Here is a 20,433-nt window from a genome sequence, read left to right as displayed (position 1 = left end):
AAATTACACGGCATTATTATTTTTGGTATTTTGAAAGCTCAGAATTCTGCTTTTTGGAGGGGATTGTGTATACTAAGCACACGTTCTACCACTAAGTCACATTCCCATGCTGCTTTTTTCCCCTTCCTCCTTTCCTTCCCCTCTTTCTTTTTGTCATTGAGATAGGGTCTTGCCATGTAACCCTGGATGGCCTCAAGCTCAAGATCCTCCTGCCTCAACCTCCCAATTGCTGGAGTTACAGGCATTCACTACCATTCCTGGCTCATTTGTTGAGATGAGGTCTAGCTGACTTTTTGTAGGTACTGACCTTGAACCACTATCCTCCCAATCTTGCTTCCCCAGTATCTGGGATTACAGACGTGAGCCACTACATCCAGCCCCTGTACTACTATTGTTTTAAGTTGTAAATATAAATGTCACATTAGATAATTCCCTTCTCATTTTATTTAAAAGTTGTAATTTATGATAAAATTTGTTATGGAATGTGAGACACTGGTAGCTGATAGGAATGAGTTTGTTAGAGAATCCAAAAAAGTTAGAATTCTTTTTTGCTTATTTTATCATATGTCAGATTGCCACTAAAGGAGAAATTGCTACTTGACATAAAATAAAGCCCTAGCCTACAATTGGTGTTTTACCAAGATAATTGAGAAGCATGAGGTTCAGAGTACCACATCTCCTTCGCAGTTCTTTGTGCTGAAACCTCTATTTTAGTTTCTTGTCTTGTGCTACTCATTTTCAGCTCTTTGGCCATCTCTTAAGTAGTAGAGTTGTTTCTGCCTTGCAGCTTAGTTTTCTCCCTGAAATCTTCATTTCCATGTCTACACTGGTCGCATTGGTGGCAGAGTGAGAGAGATGTGGTAAGTCATACATATTATGCCAGTTTACTCATAAAGGCACATTAGGTTGAAGGTATTCAAACAAAAAATAATAAATAATATCAGAAGACTGCATTGCTAAATGCTTTATATGTATTATTTAATCTCCATAATAACAGTAGATAGAGGAACCTTTTAGATGAGGATTTGAGGAACACGATGGTTGATTTGTCCAGGGATCAAACAAGAATAGTTGTATACCAGAGACAGATACAGGCTCTACAGTCTTAATAAATTACTGCTCAATTAGTGTGCATGTTACTTGGCCTTTATACAAAACAGCCATAAAAGATGAAGCAATTGATGAAAATACATGAACGCTCAGTATCTTCCTTTAGCATGGCCTTATGTTTAGAATAGCTCCTGGAGTCAAGGTCTGTTTTAATGACTAAATATGGGCAGTTATCAAATGGGTTCTTTTATTTGGCATTGCAAACCACTGAAGTTGGTAGGAAAGGGAAATGGTTTTATAGGTTCTTCCTCTCACAGGTCATAATTTAGTTGCAGACATCAGGATGTTTCTCTTGGCTTGTTTCACTCATGTAGTTTTTGCACAATCTGTTACATAAATTACTAAATTTTTTCCTTGAAAATTTGCCAGTGTAAGTCATATGCTTAATAGTGATCAAGGGGTTGGTACTTTTTGGAAAGAGGAATTAAATGACAGACTTAAAGGGGAAGAAATCCCCTTGTTTAAATATTTATCATCATTAAAATTTTTTTTTTATAAATTCCTGCCTTTTTTTTTTTTTGTGGTACTGGAATTTGAACTTAGGGCTTTCCGCTTGCAAAGCAGGCACTCTACCACTTGAACCACACCTCCAATCTGTTCTGCTCTGGTTATTTTGGAGGTGGAGTTCTCTCAAACTGTTTGCCTGAGCTGACCTTGAACTACAGTCCTCCCTATCTCAGCCTCCAAAATACCTGGGATTACTTTATATTCTAATGCCTGTTACAGATGGTACATATTCCAAATAGTATTTTTTTTCTTTTTTGGTTGTACTGGGAGTTGAACTTTAGGGTCTGATAGTTGCTAGGCAGACCTCTATCACTTGAGGCATGCCCTCAGCCCTACAAAAATTTCAAGCTTAAAAATTAGCCTTCAAAATCTCTTAGGATTTCACCTTATGCATTAAAGAAATACATGTTTCATCCTCACTCATTCTCGCAGGAAGTTGCTGTTTTGTTTATTTGATCTTAACTCTTTTTTTTTGACTGAAATAGCTCAAGAATAAAGGTGGGCATAATGGCTGAGACTGCAGATCCAGAGTTGGAAGCTAGCCTAGAACTACATAGCAAGTCCCAAAAACAAATCCGCAACAAAAGAGAATGAGACATAATATTTCAGTGTGCATTCTTGATGGCTGATTTTAGAAGCAGAAAGTTTCATTGTTCAGCATTTAGAATTTTAGTGATCCCTGTTGAAAATTAAGAGGAAAACAGAAGGTATATAAGCCAACATAGTCCTTTGTGTAAGGTTAACAGGTAACTTATAAAGATTTTAATGTCAGGAATCATTCTCTCATAAGAATGAAATTGTCATTTGTAGGAAAATAGATAGAACTGAAAATTAGTGTTAGTAATGCAAACTTGACTTATGTTCTCTGTCGTATATGGAATCTAGACCTGAAGAAATGAATGACATGGATGTGAACTGGGGGGCACTGCTGTTTGGGGTGGGAACTTGTAGGATGGGGGGATGGGGGCGGTGAAGGGGAGGTTGATACAGTTGATGTTCTGGTTCATATTACATGTATGGAAATAGAGTAGTGACCTGTTAAAAACTGTTTAAGATAAGGATAGCTATACAGGGCATTGACTCACATTGATTTCCTGTGCATGGGTGTTACCTTCTAGGTTAATTCTTTTTGATGTAACCTTTTCTGTAGTACCTGTTCCCCTTTTCCTATTGGCCTCAGTTGCCTTAAGGTATCTGCTTTAGTTTCTCTGCGTTAAGGGCAACAAATGCTAGCTAGTTTTTTAGGTGTCTTACCTATCCTCACCCCTTCCTTGTGTGCTTTCGTTTTTATCATGTGCTCATAGTCCAATCCCCTTGTTGTGTTTGCCCTTGATCTAATGTCCACATATGAGGGAGAAAATACGATTTTTGGTCTTTTGGGCCAGGCTAACCTCACTCAGAATGATGTTATCTCAACCAGCAAAAACCCTTGTTCCTTCCTATTATTGCTTATACTCTCTCTACAACAAAATTAGAAATAAGGGCAAAATAGTTTCTGCTGGGTATTGAGGGGGGGGAGAGGGAGGGGGCGGAGTGGGTGGTAAGGGAGGGGGTGGGGGCAGGGGGGAGAAATGAACCAAGCCTTGTATGCACATATGAATAATAAAAGAAAAATGAAAATAAATAAATACATCATAAGGGTTAAAAAAACTGTTTAAGAAAGAGTTGAGTGTGTGAATTTGATCAAAATACATTATATGTATGTATGGAAATGTCACAGTGAAACCTCTGTACAATTAATATACTCTAGTAAAGAGAAAAAACAGTCATTATTCCTTCCTAATACAATTTTTAAAAAATCATGTTAATTCCAAAATTAGGTATTTAAGTTGTACCCTGTGGCTTTATGCACATAGCACTTGGTATACATATTTTTAGTTACTACGCACTGTACTTATTACCCTGATAAAATAATATGTTAGAAGTACAAATAGTATTTATGTTGTCTACCATGGTGCTTACTTATCTATAAATAGTTAAACTTTACCTATCTATGATGCAGTATTTGATATGCATTTTGAACAGCATTTAATGTTTTCCCCTTGTTTAAAATATAATACTCATGGAAAGTAAGTTATGTTTGTGTATGTTTCTTGCTGTCTTTGTCACTGTATCCATGTCTAAATGTGTATGCATACATATGAAAAAACACATTTACGGGTCTTAAAAGAAAGTATTTCCTGATCTCAAAGTGAGTGAAGTCTTCATAATCTTAAAAAAAAAAAGAGGAAGAAGCCATACAAAAAATAAAGACCCATTTGACTCCATTAAAACAAATACACAAACTGGGGAAATGCCTCTTCATCATTCTGCTTCAGTTCCCTTATTCCTTTGTTATCAGTTAGGACCAGATTATTCCCATTCTTTACCTTTTTTCTTGGTATAATAGTTTTGTTTAAGTAAAGCATATTCTTGGACTTGTAAAAGGGAAAAATATCATTAATAAGGACTTTTTCTTATTAATCATGTTACTGATTTCTTTTAATGCAGAGTAGAAGAAGCATTGGCTGTAAGTAGAAGCCCCATTGCAATTTTTCCTTTGAACCAGCTTTGCCTTTACAGTCTGGACCCAAACGCACCAAATAGAATAACATAATTGAGCAGTATCATGTGGTCAGAGGAAAACGGGGGATAAAGAGCAGGGCCACAGTGAACACTGATAAATGTACAAACAATATTTGTCCCTTGGCTCGTTGAGTGTTGGCTCTGTCCACACACCATGGGGGAGGGGTGTAGTGTAGTGTAGTGTAGTGTGGCGTAAGGATGGTAACTTAGCAGTTAGCTTTATTTTTATTTTTTATTTCTAGTTTTATGACATACTGGAATTTGAACTCAGGGCCTTAAACTAACAGTTGTTCCACCTTCTTGAGCCACAGCACTAAGTCCTCTTACTGGGGGATCTCTTAGTTCTGTCCTACCTATTGCTGTCATGTCTCGGAGCAACTGTAGCAGCGGGTAGAAGCATTGTAAAAAAGTGGACAGTTTACACAGCGAGGATTGTGTTTGTTACATTTCACAGTGTGATCTTACTCACTGTCAGTCTTTAGCAGGTCAGAGAAACCTAACTACCCTTTTGGTCACTGATGTTTAAGACTACTGTTTTTAAACAGAGGGAAAGTTAATATAATGAATAAACCTACAGCACATGTGAGAAGGGCTCATTTCTGTGCTTTCTGGTGAGTAGGTTGTTTTCAAAATTACAAGTAATTAATAAGTTAAGTAAGTAAGCATTAGTAAGTTAATGCTATGAGAAATGTCAGAAATACAGCAGTGTTTCTTTATATTTATTTTTCTTTTACTGCCCTCCCCCCAAAATGTTATATTTTCATGTCAGTTTATGTTTAAGGAAATTAAATGTAGATGAAAGCCTGGAGACAGAAAGTAGTCAGTTGGTAGGAATCAGCATAAACATTAAAAATCATTAAAAATTTTTATGGGTTGAGTTTTTCTTTGATATCTTTCCAAACCTACTTTAAATCAGTATATAGTAAAATATTTCTGGTGTAATCAGAATATTTTTAATTACTTTCTTAAGTGCTACTGTGAAAGGAAATGTGAGTAGAAAAATCCTATATCCAAGAACTTCCAGCCTTTAACCAAAGATGATAATATTGGTTGCCTGTATTTTTGAAACAGTTTAGAGATACTTCTTAAAATTTTCAAGTCAGGATTTTCAGTTCAGGATTGGTATAAATCCAAAAGTCACTTGTTTAACTATAGTGTTGGTCCAAGTGATAAGGCACTTACTGGTGTTTTTCTTTAATTTTGTCCATAGAACAGATTGTAGATCTTTGTCTGGATTTTGTGTGTCTGTTTAAAAAACTGACTGGAGAGCCCCCTCTAGTGTCTGAGATAGGCATTCTTTAAGACATTTATGTCAGTAATAGGAAGTTTTAAGAATGAAGCTAGCTGTTTTTTCTTTCATATCTGGAAATAAGTTTTTCATTTCATTTTTGTGGGAAGGGAATTGTTTCCTTTTTTAAAAGGGTTGTTGGAATTATGGATAGAGTGTGGAATGAGAGCAGCAGAAAACATAGGGAAGAAAGAAGCAAAATGTTATTTCTACCTTCTTAGAAATTGTTATTTTTAAATGGCCTGGAACAAAGCCAAACTATGTAGTGTTGTTTGATTTGTTTCTGAATTAAATGAAGCTTTAAAATACTTTCTTTTGGAATTCTTTATGCTGCAGATCTCATCTTGAAAGAGTTCTTTCTAGTTTCTGAAAATAATTTCCCTAGAAAACAGCTTTAAAATAGAGCCTGATTCTCTTAGTGGAGATGTTCTTTTTTTGTTACTACAGTTGCCATATCCTTCTGTGGATGTACTTTATAACTGTATTGTTTGTTCTAATGGCTTCCATTATTTTTCAAACAAGAAAATAAGGAGATTCTTAAATTACTAGCTTTCTGCCACCTCTTCTACACACACTCCTCTCAAACAGACAGGCCTTCACCTAAGAATCTTGGGTTATGGAAACAGACCTTTCTCATTTGTCCCATGGGCCTTTGTAGCTTGAACAAGGAAAGTAGTGTTCTGAAAACTACAGCATTTACGAAGGCTCTAGTAAAAGTGTTTCATGTACATGGACTGGAGATTAACTCCTTTCATCTTGTTCTCCAACAAATTAAACAATCCAGAGATTTCAAGTACTTGCTTGGAAATGAAATGCTTGGTTGAATTTTAGTCTTAATTGCTATTGTTCATTTTCACAGCTGCATTTTGACACTTATAACTGCCTAAGCCATGCATTCTTCACCACCAGGATAAACAACAGCATTTTGAAAGCCATCACTCTGTGGCATCTTAAATTGCATATCTGTTATTGGCTGCTTTGGTTTTATTTTGATTCCATTCTTGGTAAAATTAGGGAGAAATTACTCTTCTACATTTGTACATAAAATTGTCAATAGAATCATTGCTGGATTTTCATGAAAATTCATTAATAGTCCTAGATTTTGAAGGAACAGTAGAGATTATGGATTTATTTTAGTCCCAGGAAAATAATTTTTGTTTATTTTATGAGACTAGTTATTTAAGGAGGGATTTGAAAGAAAGTACTAGGATTTCACTTTTCTTTCTTAGGTAGAGCAGTATTCTGAATATAAATCCAGAAGCCAGATTTATTCAGTGATTTAGCAAGTCATATTTATGTACCTAATTGTTGCTTTAAATGTTTAATAATCTCTTCCCTGCTGTTACAGACATTGGAGGGATTGAAATAATTTTGAAATTTATATTTCTAAGATTTTAGTGTCAATTTCAATGAAATCTTCTTAAAAACTGCCATTTGATGACTGAAAAATCAGATAGCTATCACTTACACATAATCCTTTTTGCTACCAAATTCTGGGGGGTTCCCCCCCACTATTTATAAGACATTTATTTACTTATTTATTAACAGGGTCTCACGCTATAACTCAGGCTGGCCTAGAACTAATGAGCTTCCTGCCTCATCCTTCTAAGTGTTGAGATTACAGGTGTGCACCACTAGCCTCAAGATTTAATTTTTAGTGGAAGATTTGAATTACCATATTCATAGGTGTCTGTTATAACAATTGTTCAGTAATAATTGGAGCTTTAGACATCAAACAAATACTAATATAGTATGTCACATTTTCACAGTATTTTACTCCATCTCAATGTATTTGAATTCTTAAATTTATATAAACATGACAAATTACATTTTAACAACTAAACATTTTGCCCTCATGTCTTAATTTTAGATATTCAAACCTAATTCTTATTAAAATATTACTTAATTAAAAAATTCTCAGATGATTATTATACTCAATAACAGGTAAGACTGCTTACTTCCCATCTGTCAGCCAGTGTGTTAAATGGCATTTCATACGTCCTCTGAGGCCTTAGTTTTATTTTTTTTCCCACTTCACATTTGAGGAAATTGCGATAAAGATAATTAAAGTGTTAGTAATTGGAGTCACTTCTTTCTGACTCCCGGAGTCTACATTCTTGACCATTGTTGAAGGCTTAAGGAAAAGTTGAATATAAAGTCTCATAGTGGAACAACATAGGACCAAAAATCAGGGTGTACAGTATCTATCCAATGCATGGACACGTGTATATGGTGTAATCGGTGAAGAAAGACTAAAGGATTATGAATAAATGTTTGTGGTGGTTCTAAACATTTGTAGAGTATTATCTTTGATTTATCATATTTTTAAAAACATGCTGTAGATATGTTCAGTATGCCTAATCGACACAGTTTCTGGGAACAGAAAGCATCAATCTACATGTAAACCTAGTCTGGTCAGAAAAGTGGCAACTTAGTTTCATAATAGACTCTAGCATGTTCAGTTTCCTTTTTAATTTGACTTAAAGCCTTTTTTATTTGTTTGTTACTGGACTTATGCCAAAGCTAATGGTGTCTCCTCTGTATTCTTAAGGGCTAATGGAATAATAAAGTCTTTTTTAAAGATAACTGATGTGTGTTCTATACTGTCCTTGGATAGCTTGTACACAGGCTGTACCCTGTAGATGTCGCTCATTAGGATACCCAGTAGTGTCATTATTGAGTTTTCATGTGTTTCTCAGTTTTGATGCTAATCTTTGTGCGTATGTGCATGCATTTTTTTTTCTCTGCAGCACCAATGTGGTAATGAATTATTCAGAGATTGAGTCTAAGGTTCGAGAGGCAACGAATGATGATCCTTGGGGACCTTCTGGGCAACTCATGGGAGAGATTGCCAAGTAAGTGATAATTTGACTCAGCAGTGCAGGAAGAATCAAAGTATCTTTAGGAGAAATGTGAAATTTGTTCTCAGTTTTAAACTATTCAGCTTCCAGATATAAATTTCTCATAATCAGATGATAATATAGATAGTCTTATGTAGGCTCCATTCCCCTAAAATTAGCTCAACCACATTTTTTTCACTGAAGTTTAGAGACTTACTATAGCTTGCCATGTAGGTTTTGAAAAATGAATATAAAATATTTGAAGTGAAATTTTAAAAATTTTCCTGGAGAATATTTGGGCCTCTGTGCCAGGGAAAAAAGAGCTTTCAAAATATGATATTAATTAGCAAGGATTGCAGATGTGCTATGTGTTACATAAAATACAGGAAAAACATTTTTGAGGAAGTATGTCATCTAAATTTTTGAATTGAGCTTATTTTTTTTTAAACTCTTTATGGAAATAGAACAAGCCTGCCATCTACTGTCAAAATTAACATACTGCAAACACTGAAGGAAAATTACCTTTTTTTTTTTTTTAGGGCTACATTTATGTATGAACAATTTCCAGAACTTATGAACATGCTTTGGTCACGAATGTTAAAAGACAACAAAAAGAATTGGAGAAGAGTTTATAAGGTAAGAACATTTGCCTGTTTTAATAACTTAAATATTGAAAGCAACTGCCTTAATTTTAGGCATATATCTAATATGATTTTCAAGTACATTAAGTCTTAGAGTACAATATTCTAAAACACATAAAAGAAGTAGATTTATTATCTGTATAATTTTTGCTTATCATAACCATTCTTACTATAAAATGTTTAAAATTTGTAGGACTTCTAAATGTTGAATATTTTATTTGTTGTAATGTCTCCAACTAAAAATCTACACATCAAGAGTAATGAATTTCTAACCCTGTCCATGTTTATAGCATATGTAAAGGTGAGGTGAAAGCCAGTCTAATATGGTTTGTCATCTCTACGTAAAATTGGCCTAGGTTGTAATAGTATTGTAACAGTAGTCAGCACCCATAAATATATTAGTTCAGAATACAATTGAATATTCTGAAACATAGACTTAAACTCTAACATTTTAAGTTTGTGAATGTGTACTTTTTGTCAAATTCCTTTCAGTTTTGATATCATGTAATGTAGAATTTAAAACAAAATAGCCATTGTTCTTCTGTTCTCACTATATTTTCTTGCTACTCAAAATACATTTTCCAAAATGGCATATAACATTACTATTTGACATCTTCAAAGTTCTGGCTTTCAGGATTGTAGATCTGCGCTTTAGTGTTTTTATTTTGTTTTTTGTTTTGATGATACTAGGGGGCTTGAACTCAGGGCTTCAGGCTTGCAAGGCAGGTGCTCTACTGCTTCAGCCACACTTTCAGCCCTGTTTCTGTGGGGGTTTTTTTTTATTGCTTATTTCTAAAAATGTTCACTAAAATTTCTGTAAAGTTGCCTTTTGAAATTAGAGTTTTTTAAAGTTATGGGTAACCATGTTCTAAAGAAGTAAATCGGTAAGGTGATAGTTCATGCCCTCAGTTTCACCAACCTCTAGATTTTCATGTGTCTAATTATCTTTGAGTTTTATTCCAATCAAGGTTAAGTTTCAAGATGTACAAGTCAGTGGTTTTCAGTATATTCAGAGTCACAAGTAATTTCAGAACAATTTTATCCCCACGTAAAGAAAGCACATTTTCATTCTCAATCATTCTAAGTTCACATTTTAGCAAAATTTTCTGAAGCACTAGTTTTTCTTTTACTGTTAGCAGCAACTTTTTGAAACAAAAATCAAATAACCTCAGAATTAAATTTTATCTGGGGAGAATACAATAATTACCAAATAATTATAATAATTCACAGTTCCATAATGCTCAGATAAAAAAAATAAAAAGCTAGCTTTCTAAAATCTTACTGTTAATTTATAGTAGCATTGAATAGTTGATAATTATTTACTCACTATCAAAGGAACTTCAAATTGATAATACAAGTTTGAGTCTATATTTAAAGCCTAATGTAAGGTAAAAGCTCCCTGCCACCACCATTAAGATATTTTAGTTGCTGATTTTGGAACTATTTTTTTTTTTTAACATTTACCAAAGCTCTGCAAGAACTTATTTCATTAAATTATTTGGTGCTTTGTCTTTTACAGTCATTGCTGCTCCTAGCTTACCTCATAAGAAATGGATCAGAGCGTGTTGTTACAAGTGCCAGAGAACACATTTATGATTTGCGATCCCTGGAAAATTACCACTTTGTAGGTGAGCAATAGAAAACCTTATAAGCAAATTAGAACAGTATTCGGAGTTGTCAGTCACCTGAGCCAGCTTAGAAGCTTCTCTGCTCTAATTAGAATGTGACTGTTGCTGGCTGTGTGAGGAGTACAGAATCCAAGACGTGGGGCCCTAGAGTATTAATTAGTGAAGACAAGAACTTGCAGAGAAGACCAGCTAATAACAACAGAACCAACACAACACGAGGGTTCGGGTTTATATTAAAATATGCACTGGAGACCGGTCCCCTGTGGTGTCCATAAAGGAATGGCTTTAATCATATGGGAAGAAAAGGTTAGAGCTCCAAAACACACACATCTGTTTGAAGCTGGGTTCTTTCCTCCCTCCCACCAAATAATATTTACTGTGCAAAGGCAGCAAGGCCAGAGTGTGTTTTGAATGTGAAAGAAGCTAGAGAATGAACCACATTTCATTTTGTAGCATGCCCTGGTTGAAAATACTTAAAAATTCAGTTTTTTAGCCATATTAAATCCTGGTAATTAATGTCCTCAAACTTGTATAGGGGAAATCAAGACATTTGGAGTGTTTCTCAGTCATTAAAATGTTAAAGTGGTTCTTATTTTGACCCATTCTGCTAAAATATGATAAAAAACATTTAAACATATATTAATTTCATATGGTCATCATCTGTAATCCTTTCAGTGGATCTTTAATTGACCTGCCTAGTACTAATATCTGTGGTCTGTAAGTTAAAACTCACATTTCAGAACTTGGAGTTCGCTGAAGAGGAAATGACAAAGTTAAGTGCCACATCTGCCTTTTTTTTTTTTTAAACATTTTTAGAAAATTGGAGTTGATTTCTTATTTTGTAGCTGTAGTTTTTTTTTTTAATCTTAAAGTTTGGCATATTAAGTGAATTCTTAAGGTTTTGTTTCTCCCTTTCTATCCTCAAGATGAACATGGCAAGGATCAAGGTATAAACATTCGCCAGAAGGTGAAGGAATTAGTTGAATTTGCCCAGGATGATGACAGGCTTCGTGAAGAGAGAAAGAAAGCAAAGAAGAACAAAGACAAGTATGTCGGGGTTTCCTCAGACAGTGTTGGTGGATTCCGCTACAGTAAGTACCAATAGGCTAGCATCTCAGCATCAGCTTAGCTTCTTAGGTGGATTTTAAGAATCACCGAAATACAAAGACCAAAATTTTATTTTATTTTCAGAAATACATGGCATACTTAACTATTTTGACTCCTATCACATGGATCTCAGGAGCCTTCTTTTCTAATTTTATTGCGGATTCAAGAATATGATTTTAACTGGTAGTGGCTTTAATGGCTAATTTAGATTAGTGTAAACTTGGAGATTAGAAAAAACACCCTTCTTTCTCTGTTAGGGTTACCATTCTTAAAAAAGGAAGTTCGTTTTTTTAAGTCACAGTCAAGAGCATGGAAACACAGTTTGATCAAGAGGTTCATCTTTCTAATTCACAACCAGTTTAATTCTAATTTTGGCCTAAAACAGATAAGCCTCCTGTAAATCAGTCCAGCGTCAGTCTCTCTTTCCTTAATTAAGCTCTGTATAATTTGACATAGGAAAAAATGACTGACAATTCTGCCAGTTTTTCATCTGAGCCTGTTGCTTTGTTTGTTGTTCCTAACACATTAAAGAGCAGCTAGAAGCCAGATGTGGAAGAGTATCAGTTGGAGGCCAGTGTGAGCTGCATAGGGAGACCAAGTCTCAAAAAATAAAAAAAGGAACTAGAACATTCCCCTCTAATGTTTATTTTTAATGTTAGGCTCTTGAAACATAAACACAAAGTAAGAATTCTCTTTCATAGCATATTCCTTTGGACTGACTTGTTCTGTTTTCCTTGAGCTTCCGTATAGTGCCCTGTCCTTCTGTGTGCACAGACGGCCAGTGGTGTGTATCTTAGCAGCTGCTTATTGGGGCTCTCCAGCTCCTCCACCATGTCTAAGTTTGTTCATACTTACATTATATTGAGATCTTGAACTCCTTTACTGAACTGTGTAAAAATCTTCTATTATTTTATAATTGCCTGTAAAATAGCTTTATGCCTTTGCTCCTCTGCTTTCCTGTCCACAAAGAAAAAATACTACATTTAGTTATTTAAGATTGTTTCTAACATCAGAAAAGTCCCTTTTTTATGTCAAAGGTCAACTCCTAAATTAAGACTATTTCCTTTCAAAAATATGATTTTGATACTTTATGGAGTTATTTGTATAGGAGAATACGAAATGTGGGTTTTTTTCCCCAAGTTATGGTTTTATTTAGCTCCTTCAACATAGCTATGGCAATCTAATGTGTTTTTCCATAAAAATTGCTATTTGCAACTCATTTCCTTATTCTTCTTCCTTGTGTCCCTTTTTTTTAACCAGCACAATATGTAATTTTATCAGGTAAATTTAGAAAATTGAGTAAGTTTTCAGACTCATTCACAGCCAACTAATCAAGCATCCATATTGGATGTAGAGTTAACCCATGTGTTCAGACTTTGCTACTCAGGTTCAGGTGTTTTGTGTGGTTTTTCATTTTGACATTATGAAATACCTTAAAATCCGTTGTCTTTAGCACTAACTTAGTATGATGCCTACAACACTAATTAGTTTGGTTTTCATCTGTCTTAATTTTTCCTGTAAATTTGCTTCTTTTCAACGTACAGTTCATCACATTGACACTGAAATGTCAAATACATTATTGGAAATTCTTGGTTTTTTTTTGAAAGCTATCGTGGTTTTACCATTTTTTTAAATTGTTTTTCTTTTCTTTTTTTGTGGTATTGGGAGTGAAAACCAGAGCTTCGCCCATGGTAGGCAAAGCTCTCTACCCCACTGAGCTACAGTCCCAAGTCTTTTTTAGTCCAGGACTTGCTTAGTTGCCCAGGCTGACCCCAAACTTGAGATACTCTTGGCTCAACCTCTGTAGTAACTGGGATTACAGATGTGAACCACCATACCCACCTCCAGGTTTTAAGTTAGGCCTCTTGCATTGTAGGTAACTGTCCTACCACTGACCTACATTCACCAGTCCCTAGTAGATATATTTTAAAATCCTCAAACCCTCAAACGTTTGCAGAAAATTTTAATCTTGCTGGCAGTTTAGCAAAATAGATTTTTATAGTCTCCAAAAGGTCATGTATCCAATCAGAACTTATAAAGATTCAAAACTAAAGCTTTGTTAGCCTTTTGATTATTTTATTATTTGAAATTGATTCATTTTCAGCATTTTGTTTTTCTTAGACCTCCCACTTTTGCTTCTTACGTTGAATTTAGTGTGGAAATGGGGGGTTCTGTTTTGTGTTCATGATTCCTATCTCCTTGGGCCTCTGAGAGCAAGGACTATAAGTTTCCCTATTCTGAACTACTTGAGCATACTTTAGAATTCTAACATGTGCAGTCTTTGGTAGTTAGAACATTTTTTTCTATTTATCACAATTCTAAAATTGTGACAAATTTAAGGCTCTCCAGGGCCTTAAAATCCTTTGAATTATTTTTCTGCTTGATGCTAAAGAGTGACATTCGCTGAATTCTTTCAGCATATTGGGATATGCAGTGTTCAGAGTGGAGCCCCTTTCAGGTTTTGTTTTGTTTTTTTTTTTTTTTAAGATGTTGTCTTGATGTATTGTCAGGCTGGCCTTGAACTCTTGGTCTCAGTCAAATAAGCCCCATGCTTCACCCTCCCTCCCACGTAGTTGGGACTGACTGTAGGCTCCTGCCACTGTGCCTAGTTTACTTTCTATTTTTAAAACACTGCTGCTTAGTACTTTTCTGAAAACTGAAAGCCATTAAAAGACAGGAATGAAATTTAATTCATTAAATGACTTGAAAAACAAAAAGATTTCCACTTCTCTTGTGCTATTAGATTTTTGTTTTACTACTCATTTCCACAGCCAGTAGGAACTTTCTGAACGCTGAGCATTAAGGTTGTGAAAGTTCGTAAGCAAAAGCTCTCAGATCTGCATTCCTGCCACTTAGTGACTGTCATTATGGGCTGTGCCTTTCTCTGATTGTGTCGATTCAGCACTGTGGGAGCTTTGTGTTTCCCTTTGAAAACAATTTTATTAGGAGGAAAAGCTTCAGAAACCAGGACTGTGGACACCTTTTGAATTTAATGTCCTTACAGTTGATTCTTTTTTTTTTTTTTTAATGTGTTATATAGGTGAAAGATATGATCCTGAGCCCAAATCAAAGTGGGATGAAGAGTGGGATAAAAACAAGAGTGCTTTTCCATTTAGTGATAAATTAGGTGAACTGAGTGATAAAATTGGAAGCACAATTGATGACACCATCAGCAAGTTCAGGAGGAAAGACAGAGAAGACTCTCCAGAACGATGCAGGTATTAACATGTTGCCTCTTGAGTCTCTTGGAAAGGATACTAAATTTATTTGGTTGGGGTTTTGTTTTATTTTTATTCTTATCTGAAGTTTAGCTTTTTTGTGGAACTAGGGATTGAACTCAGGGCCTCACCTCTTTTTTTTTTTTTTAATAGACTCTTTTTTACAGGAATCATTGTGCATAAAGTATAGAAGGGTTGCCATTATGCCCCCTCTTTCCCTCCCTACAGTATTAACCTCTTGCATTAGTGTAGTGCACTTGTTAACAACTGAAAAACCAATATTGATATGCTGTTATTAACTAAAATCTATAGTGTACTTCAGGTTTACAGTGTTGTACACTTCTGTGGGATTTGACAGCTGCATAATATTCACCAGTAAAGTATCATGGAGGATAATTTCACTGCCCTAAAAATACCCTGTGCAAAAATATGGAAGCTCATGAATTTACAAGTCATCTTGCATAAAAGCCATGCATCATTTGAGTTTTAGTACATGTGCTACCAAAACAAACACCAGGCAGCTGTTTTCTAAGGTGCTGTCAAATATTATAGCCATTAGTGTTGTCGCTCCTTCCATGTCGTCTATGTCCATTTATTTCTGAAGTTGATCTTGTGTCCTCTACAGTTTTCCAGATATCTTAGTCTTCCTTTGCTGTTTTTTCCCCAGTAAAAACTTTTGCCAGTTACTTTTTATTTGGACATCAAATGGTCCAGGGGTCTAAGATTCTGTTTATTAAATTGTAACACAAGACAGAAGACTGACCTAACTCTTCTTGCATCTAGATGGATTTACCTGAATTCTCATCATTTTCTGGTGGTGACACATTTGTATTTAGTTTTACCTAAAACAATAGAAGTAGAACCTGAGGCCCATTCAGACCATGTGGAACTGCCTAAAGTAATAGTTAGCGATAGAAGTGAACTTCCAAGTGAGTTCTGGTCATTAAATACCATCTGGTTTTTTTTTCCTACCCCCAAGAATATTAGTAGTTCATATTTAGGGGTCACCAAAACAAAGCACAAACAAAGATACTGTCTCATTTTGAAACAGGTTCTGAGATACTTGGTTAGTATGTTTGCAGTACGTTACCATATTTATTAACTCTTTAGATTGCCTTTTATAAGACTTTCTAGAATGTGACCTTTGAAGAACCAGGGTTTATTTTAGTCTATTGGATATATCTGTTTTACAACTACATTTCCAGTTTGCATGTGATAATTATAAATGCTACATTTTGGGAAACAGTACCTACTTCAAGTATTCTGTGCTGTTTTTTCCCTCATTAATGTGTTTATGGCATTTGTATAGAAGTTTTTGGCTTGGTTTAGAAAGCATAGTGTCCATATATTGATAATTTCTGAAGAAGAGTGAGAATCAGGTAGGGTAGACTGGTCAGGAATATAACTATGTATGTTCTTACAGTGTTTGTTAATTTCTTCCATTTGCCCTTCCACTTTTCGGTTTTCCTAGTTTGTCTCCCTCCTTCCCTACCCCCCAACCCTGGTGATGGTAGTTGTCTTATGTTGCCTTTAAGACAGGATCTGCAGAATTCCTAAATCTTCTGTATAGATTAATCAGGTTTAAGAGAGGAATGATACAGCAAATATCAGTAAAGAAAGAACACATCAGGGACTTTTCATTTGTAAAGTATTTGTAAGATTTTTAGACAGAGTTGTGTGTTGACCTACGTGACTCCAGGAATCACCTTAAACATTGACTATATATAAGCTTCCATTTCATTGCGTGCTAGTCCTGTGTAGACTTTCAGCTTATAAAGACGTTGTCTTGTGCAGAAATGGCACTGGCCATCAAGAAGGTAGAAGAGCAGTTTTACTTCCAAGACTGATGGTCAGTCTCTTTAAGTCATCTGTGGTTGTTCAGGCCATTGTAAAGGCGCTGGTCACTTGTCAGAACTTGTATGTTCCTTGAAATGCCTGTGTGTACAAACAGATGTAACCCCTTTGCACTGTGTGGGAAGCCCTTCTTTTTGATCTTTGAGTTATACAAGTTCCACATTGGTTTATATTTAAGTAGAGATTGCTTTAGATTAGTCTGAGTTAAATTGCTTTAGTAATAGTCATAGTTTAAAGGAGATTTTTAAGTATTTTATTCCAGGATATTGATAAATTAAACCACCTACTCTAAAATTAAGTACTACAAGTAATGGAACATATTTCAGGTTCTTGTTTTCTCCCCATCCCCCACCCGGAAAAATAATTGCCCTTTTTTTTACACTATTAAATTTTTTTGAATGTGATAGAAAGGAAATTATCTTGAATATAGTTAAGTTTCAATGAAGCAATTTACATAGGTGAAGGTTTGATCTGATAATATCAAATACAGCACAGTTGTAAAATGTATTGCCTCATTTTCTCTGCATTTACACATGAGAGTTTAATCATTTGAATTCAGCAGGATAATACATTAAAATTATCCTTTGAAATTGTAATATTTTATTATGTTACTTGAACTAGTACATGAGAATTGACAAGATTGTGTTATAAAAAATGGCACTATATAGCTATTTGTACACAGTGCATTTCAAAAAAAATGGTCATCAAATGCAGATGTTTGGAATACCAAAGTCTGAATGGTTGATTCTGATAAAATTCTTCTATTTTATCTTTTAATTAAGCTTTAAATCTGTAAAGTTATTTGAGACCTTGTTTTTGTCTGTGTACATGTATGTAAATACTCTTGGGATCAGTGTTCAGACTCATCTAGAGAATTCTGCAAGTTCATCCTTCCTCTCCCCAGTACATACATCTCATTATTCACGCAGCTCAAATAGCATTCTGTTTATTCCTGTCACATAGTCAAAGTGTGGAATTTTGGCATTGTTGCATTTGAAATTCTTTCACTCAAATCATTGAGGACTTCATCTTAAAATAATCCCGTCTTATTATTTAGCTTCATTTTTAATATCTTTTTAGTGACAGCGATGAGGAAAAGAAAGCAAGAAGAGGCAGATCTCCCAAAGGTGAATTCAAAGATGAAGAAGAAACTGTGACAACAAAGCATATCCATATCACACAGGCCACAGAGACCACCACAACTAGACACAAGCGCACAGCAAATCCTTCCAAAACCATTGATCTTGGAGCAGCAGCACATTACACAGGGGACAAAGCAAGTCCAGAGCAGAATGCTTCAACTCATACACCTCAGTCTTCAGTTAAGGTGGGAACATTTCAGCTGAAGTTTACACATCTACATGGTTTATTGTTACAAACTGCTTTCAGAATTTCTGCATTAGCTAGCTTGTGCATTTTTAGTCAGTAATATTAATTATAGATCACCTGGCATGTATCACTTAGAGTCATTAATAATAAGAAACCTCTTTGGGGTAAGAAACCTGTCCAACTGCTGAGTGATTGTCTAGTACTTTCTATGAAAGTAGGAATGAGGACTGGGGATATAGCTCAGAGGTGTATAGCACTTGCCTAGTATGACCAAGGGCCCCACACCCCAAAAAGATCCCCAGTAAGAAGTGGCAGAAGAGAATGCTGATAATGTAGCTCCATGATAGATTACCAGTCCTAAAAAAAAGTGAAAAGAGGGGCGAATGAGATACATAGAGGAGAAATGACCTCATTTAACACTGACATGGTACCTATAAAGGAAGTTTATTTGCCTTGTGGTTCATTACCAGTCAGTGTTAGGAGCACTGTCTCTTACACCTTCCTCATAGAAATGAAATCCACTTACTAGATAGTTGGCTGTAAGCTAATGTTTCTAACAGAAGTCTGCCAAGAGAGAGAGAGAGAGAGATCCCCCCGGACTATTAAACTGTGTTTTTTGTCACTTTTCCCCCTCTACAGTTTATCCAACTTGCATCTTCTTAACAGAAGCAGCTAAAAGCTGGGAAAAACATTTTACTCATGTATCCTGAAAACTGTAGGTAGCTCTAAAAAAGCAAAACCGGATGTATTTAGTGTTAAGAACATGTACTGTCCCCATTTTTACCAAGTATGTTATGGACTGGCATATAATATTCACCCATGTTGTGTTGGAGTTTTTTTGTTGTTTTGGTTTTGATTTTTAGTTTTGATAAAAACCTCAAACTCAACTTTAGTTATAGTTAGAAAATGGCTCTGATATTTCTTCATGGTTCTCTACAGAAGGAGATTTCCCCTCCTGTAGAAGATTATTGATGGCTTACTGATGGCTGATTAGGATCTGGTGAATAGTTACAATAACGAAAACCCACAGGCAGTGTCTGTCGTGGATAACCCATCTGATGTTGCATAAGGAAAAATCAAGCTATATTTTTTTATGATAAATAGAGTTTTGTCTCAGACTTTATTTTTAGTACTAGTCTAGCCTAAATATGTCACTCTGCCATAAATATTTTTTATTGGTAGTATATTTTGTTTCTGTTTTTGTTTTGTGTTGTTTGGTTTTGTTCTTGAGACAGGTCTCGTGTAGCCCAGGGTGGCCTCAACTTGTGATTCTCCTACCTCAGCCTCCTGAGTACAGACTTGCACCTCCACAGCCAGCTTTGTATTATAATATTTTTATTTTTTTCTTATTAATAAAAAAGCTTAGAAGGCTGAAATCGAGAAGTTACCCAACTGCTCCAGATCTCTTTTTCAGCTTAAAGGCTCTTTTAAACAACAGTACAGTATTTCAGTCCTCAAATCTCAAGTTACCATGCCTAGAAACTTAAAGTGTTTCCCTATCATCTAACAGTTCAGTTCTAAGTAAGCATATCTATATATATTGAACATGGAGAACATAGTTAGGAAGATAACTGTTAGCACTATTGAGAAACAAAGTTGCTTTCTAAGCTTCTTAATTATGTGTGTGTTTTCAGACTTCAGTGCCTAGCAGCAAGTCATCTGGTGATCTTGTTGATCTGTTTGATGGAACCAACCAATCAGTAGGTAAGTTTCCACATTGGCATTTTCTTTTTAGGGTTTCAGTCATTTTTTTAAATGCCATAAAAAAATGAAAAGTATAATTATTTGTATTGGATTTATTGGTAACATGAAATTAGTGAGAAGAATTATTTGGGAAGAATTGTTTCTTGGCCTGAAAGGGAGAAGGTGCTTAAATATACTATAATCCAGTAACATCCCCTCATTTTCTTTAGCACCTAGGCCTTTATAATTCTTTGGAACAGCTATGTTGGTAATTTTATCTTCTGATGTATGCCTCAGGTTCTCAAAGTTTCCCTTAAAAGAAGTGCACCCAGTTTTATACCTTTTTTGTCCTTCATACCTAGCAAAACCTCTTTGTGGTAGTTAGTGAATAATAATAGTATCTTCAAATCGCTGTAATACTTAAATTTTAGTCACTTCTTATGCCTGATGTAGTGCTCCCTCTCTAATTAGTAACAAATGGTATTTCAAGGTTTGGTGTATTTTCTGAAATTTTCCATGATCAAAAGATTTTGGAGAGTTTAAAGTTCCCTTTTTAATCCCTTGAGATTAATTTGGGAGATATGAAAAATTACATTAAAGCTAATATTTGTTAATGTGGGAGAAAAAATGTGTTACTCTACCCATTTTACTGACTTTCCCTAA

At 35.1% G+C, this 20,433-nt stretch overlaps 1 protein-coding gene across 4 annotated transcripts in view; it reads left to right on the top strand.

Moving 5' to 3' along the window:
• Positions 1 to 20,433, top strand: part of Clint1 (clathrin interactor 1) — a 59,286-nt gene that overhangs the window by 24,466 nt on the left and 14,387 nt on the right. For all 4 annotated transcript variants that reach the window (XM_074057646.1, XM_020179215.2, XM_020179214.2 and 1 more), the window contains exons 2-8: positions 8,221 to 8,325; positions 8,850 to 8,946; positions 10,471 to 10,579; positions 11,506 to 11,670; positions 14,727 to 14,904; positions 17,839 to 18,085; positions 19,722 to 19,791. In XM_074057646.1, coding sequence (XP_073913747.1) covers positions 8,221 to 8,325; positions 8,850 to 8,946; positions 10,471 to 10,579; positions 11,506 to 11,670; positions 14,727 to 14,904; positions 17,839 to 18,085; positions 19,722 to 19,791 — 971 coding nt within the window. The remainder of the gene's footprint in view (positions 1 to 8,220; positions 8,326 to 8,849; positions 8,947 to 10,470; positions 10,580 to 11,505; positions 11,671 to 14,726; positions 14,905 to 17,838; positions 18,086 to 19,721; positions 19,792 to 20,433) is intronic.

This window comes from Castor canadensis, chromosome 16, assembly GCF_047511655.1.
Source record: "Castor canadensis chromosome 16, mCasCan1.hap1v2, whole genome shotgun sequence".
NCBI classification, from domain to species: Eukaryota; Metazoa; Chordata; class Mammalia; order Rodentia; family Castoridae; genus Castor; species Castor canadensis.
This window is presented reverse-complemented; position numbering and strand designations above follow the sequence as displayed.